Here is a 3,307-nt window from a genome sequence, read left to right as displayed (position 1 = left end):
ACTCAAAGGATAGATCAGTACAATTAAACATGATGGATAAGTGTGATATAGCTAGATAAAGAGAAAGAAAAACATTTCCTAGTTATCATTGAGACTTCACTCCAAGTTTTTTCCACGAAGCAAAAGATCCTGCCTCTCTTCCATTGATTTTAACTTCATTAAGACATGTCTGTCATCTATTGTTTCACTCAGTGACACTCAGAAATAAAGAAAAAAAAACAGAGAATATATTTTATGCCATGATCATTAATAATGATTTTTCAAAAATTATTTAATAAAGTACCAATACATATACTTTTAGTATTTTTACCATATTTAATAGTGACACAATAAATGAATTTTAATAACATTAGAAGGCAATTGAAGACATAAAACAGAACTTATTTGTCCTGTTTGATAAGGCACAATGAAGAGGGCTTCCTGGGATAAAGCGGTTCCCACAGCAAATGAACACATTTGTGATTTGTCACTGGTCAGAGGTGAATACAGCAAAAGATAGGCCTGAGAGGAGGTGAGAAGGAGCAATTAGGGATGGTGTATATAAGGGAGCTTTGATTAACATCAACAAAGCTCACAGTTCCAGCTTCACAATCCAGGAATAATCCTACGTGACTGGTAGGTCTTGGGACGTATTGCAGTGTAAGTGCGGAGGTGGTAAAGAGACTGAACTGAATGTCATTCTTAACACATGCAAGACTAAAGAGTCCCTCCTCTCCATATATATTGTCATTCTGATTATTCTCTTTCCAAAACTTATTACAGACACCAAAAGCCCAGTTCCAAGAGTCCCCCACATAGACCTCCCAGTAGTATTTGCCGGAGGTGAAAGTCTGAGTACCCCATGCAAGAAAACTTGTAGGTGTTGCAGTGGTATGGGGCGCATTTTGATGGTCACATCCAATACAAATAATTCTCAAATCTCCATATTGAAAGATATGACTGTTGGCTTCATCATGATGCAGAGTAATATCCACTGCAAAATAAATAAATAAATAAATAAATAGAAAGAAAGAAAACATGTGTAGACATGTGTAAATAAGGACAAATTGTTCTATCAAGAAGTTACTTTACCAGGAAATGTAAAGTCACAAGGACAATTTTGCTTGTAACTTTTAATAAAGTATAGAGATGATTAATATTATCTCCAAGACAAAATGCTAACCACAGATATTAAAAATGTTTTGAAAACTTACGTATTGAGAGAGAAATGTAAAACCAACTTCTTTCAATCCAATTTTCAAAGCAAAATTTACACATTATGTACCCTAAATGCTATGCTGTGGTGAAGATCATTACTTAGAAGCATTTCTTATTCTTAAAAACTAGTGCTATCATTTGGGAAAGAATGTGAAGACTTTCAGTTACGCAAGAACTGCTCTAGCTAACTGGATAAAAATCTATAAGTACATGTCATAACTGACAATTTAAAGCAGATTCTGCAAAATCTTTGAGTGTATTCATTTGAACAGTTAAAATCAGTCTCTCTGTGGTCCTCAATGCTAGCTCGGGGCTGAAGCTGGATTTTAGACTTAACATGTCGCTTATCATATTGCAATTAAACTGAACTTCTTTTTGTTTGTAATTTTACTTGTTTTCACAAAATGATTTCTTCTTTTTATTTTTACCCATTAACTAATTTTTTTGCAATACATAATATATAACCATTTAAAAAAATAAAAAAAACCCCAAGAATCTCCAGTAAACTATATTCCCCAAAAGAATAGTTCTTAGCTGTTCAAATGAATACACTAAAGAAATGTAAAATTTTGTATTTAACATTAAATAACTCACTTTCATTCTGAGCATTGTTTCATTTGCTTCTTTTTAAGATTTGCTACACTACTCCTTTTTCCCATTATGTAACTCAGTACATATGAGGCGATAATGTATTTGTTTTTCACAATCTTTCAAACTTAATGCTGTAAGTCTGTTATAAATACAGACACAGATACAAAAGGATCGCATGATTATATTGTTCACTTATGGCTATAAAGAAGTAAAATATTTGATAAAGGGTGAAATATTACCTATGTGATTCTAACAATAATAATATTTAGATAGTGGGAGTGCTGCCTGTGGGTGGAGACTTACCTCGGAACTGGTTGAGCCTGTCCCTCAGTCCAGTGATGGGCCCTGCACTGAGCTCTAGATTCAGAGGCTGGGGCATGTGCAGCAGCACGGACTCACTCCTGCAAGGAAAAACCAGCAGTTACAACATCTACAACCATAAAATAAATAAAAATCACTATTTGTATTTGAAAGACATTTCATGAGAATCCTTTGAATCCACAAATTTGACAATTCAAAAATTATTACTTCCTATTTGAAATTAATTACTATTTATAGTTTCTGAATTTTAAAGCATGGTGGGGGAGTCTGAGTCAGAATTCAGTCTGATCTTTCTCTTTTTTTGCCCCAAATATGTAAGGTGCCTTAGCCTTATGGCCTTGAGAATATTTAGAAATGAAATTCTGAGTTCCACTTCTTGGCAGACTCTCCTAAGATCTTTGTCTGAAATAGTGGGGTTCTGGGGAGACTGCAGCATCTGCTGTTTCCTTTTCAGGATAAAGGATGCGAAACTTGTTCTAGGCAGCAAGATCTGCTTTTTAGAAACAAGCTTCCCTAGGGACTTATACAGTTCTAACACTCCGCAGTTTTTTCAATCTATTTTTCAGAACTGTTAACTGATATGTATATATGTATAAACAACAAATCACCAACACTTTTTCACTGCCAAAATACTTCCCCCCACTTCTCTCCTGTTTCCTCTGGCGACTTTCTCACTATCCACAAAACAAAACTTTATCTTTCACCTATGCAGGCTTTTAAGAAATAAAACAAAATCAGGAATAAACATTTTTAAAATTTTATTTCACTATCTATTTATGTATTTATTTAGTGGTCTTGTCTTTTCTGGTGTGGGAATGAAAGTAGATGCCAAAAAAAAGTAGTATCAATATCTTAATCATTTATGCCATGACTTTGGTAGAACCTGCTTTAATATTTGTGGAAACTAAAAGAACGTATGCTAAAATCTAGGTACATACTCACCTGTGTAATATGTCTCCAAAACCCTGTAAAAAAAAAAATACAAAGAATTAGTGCATTTCACAAGATGCATCTTTCACTAAGTTCAGTGTGAAATTTGGTGTCAGTTTCTGAAGATATTATTTCCCTACCATCTTCTCTTCTGCAAAGCATTTTCTATTTCTTCTGTAATGAAAAACCCAGTTAGTCGTATTGTCATTAATTAATGTCCTGGGAAAGTCTGAGTCTTGAAGACAATCTCTAAAGAGGTGAAGGGGGA

The 3,307-nt window shown here is 34.0% G+C and overlaps 1 protein-coding gene across 1 annotated transcript; it reads right to left on the bottom strand.

Annotated features, from left to right (window-relative positions):
* Nucleotides 1–295: 295 nt before the first annotated feature.
* LOC112617690 (tripartite motif-containing protein 49D-like) lies at nt 296–3,074 on the bottom strand (the record flags this gene model as incomplete). The annotated part of the gene is made up of 3 exons (XM_025374398.1): nt 296–973; nt 2,092–2,189; nt 3,052–3,074. Coding segments are annotated over 3 exons (621 nt in total), but the record flags the coding sequence as incomplete, so codon positions are not given.
* Between the last annotated feature and the right edge of the window lie 233 nt (nt 3,075–3,307).

Source organism: Theropithecus gelada, unplaced genomic scaffold, assembly GCF_003255815.1.
Source record: "Theropithecus gelada isolate Dixy unplaced genomic scaffold, Tgel_1.0 HiC_scaffold_3354, whole genome shotgun sequence".
NCBI lineage: Eukaryota > Metazoa > Chordata > Mammalia > Primates > Cercopithecidae > Theropithecus > Theropithecus gelada.
The sequence above is the reverse complement of the archived record's forward strand: the minus strand, read 5'-3'. Positions and strand labels throughout refer to the sequence as shown.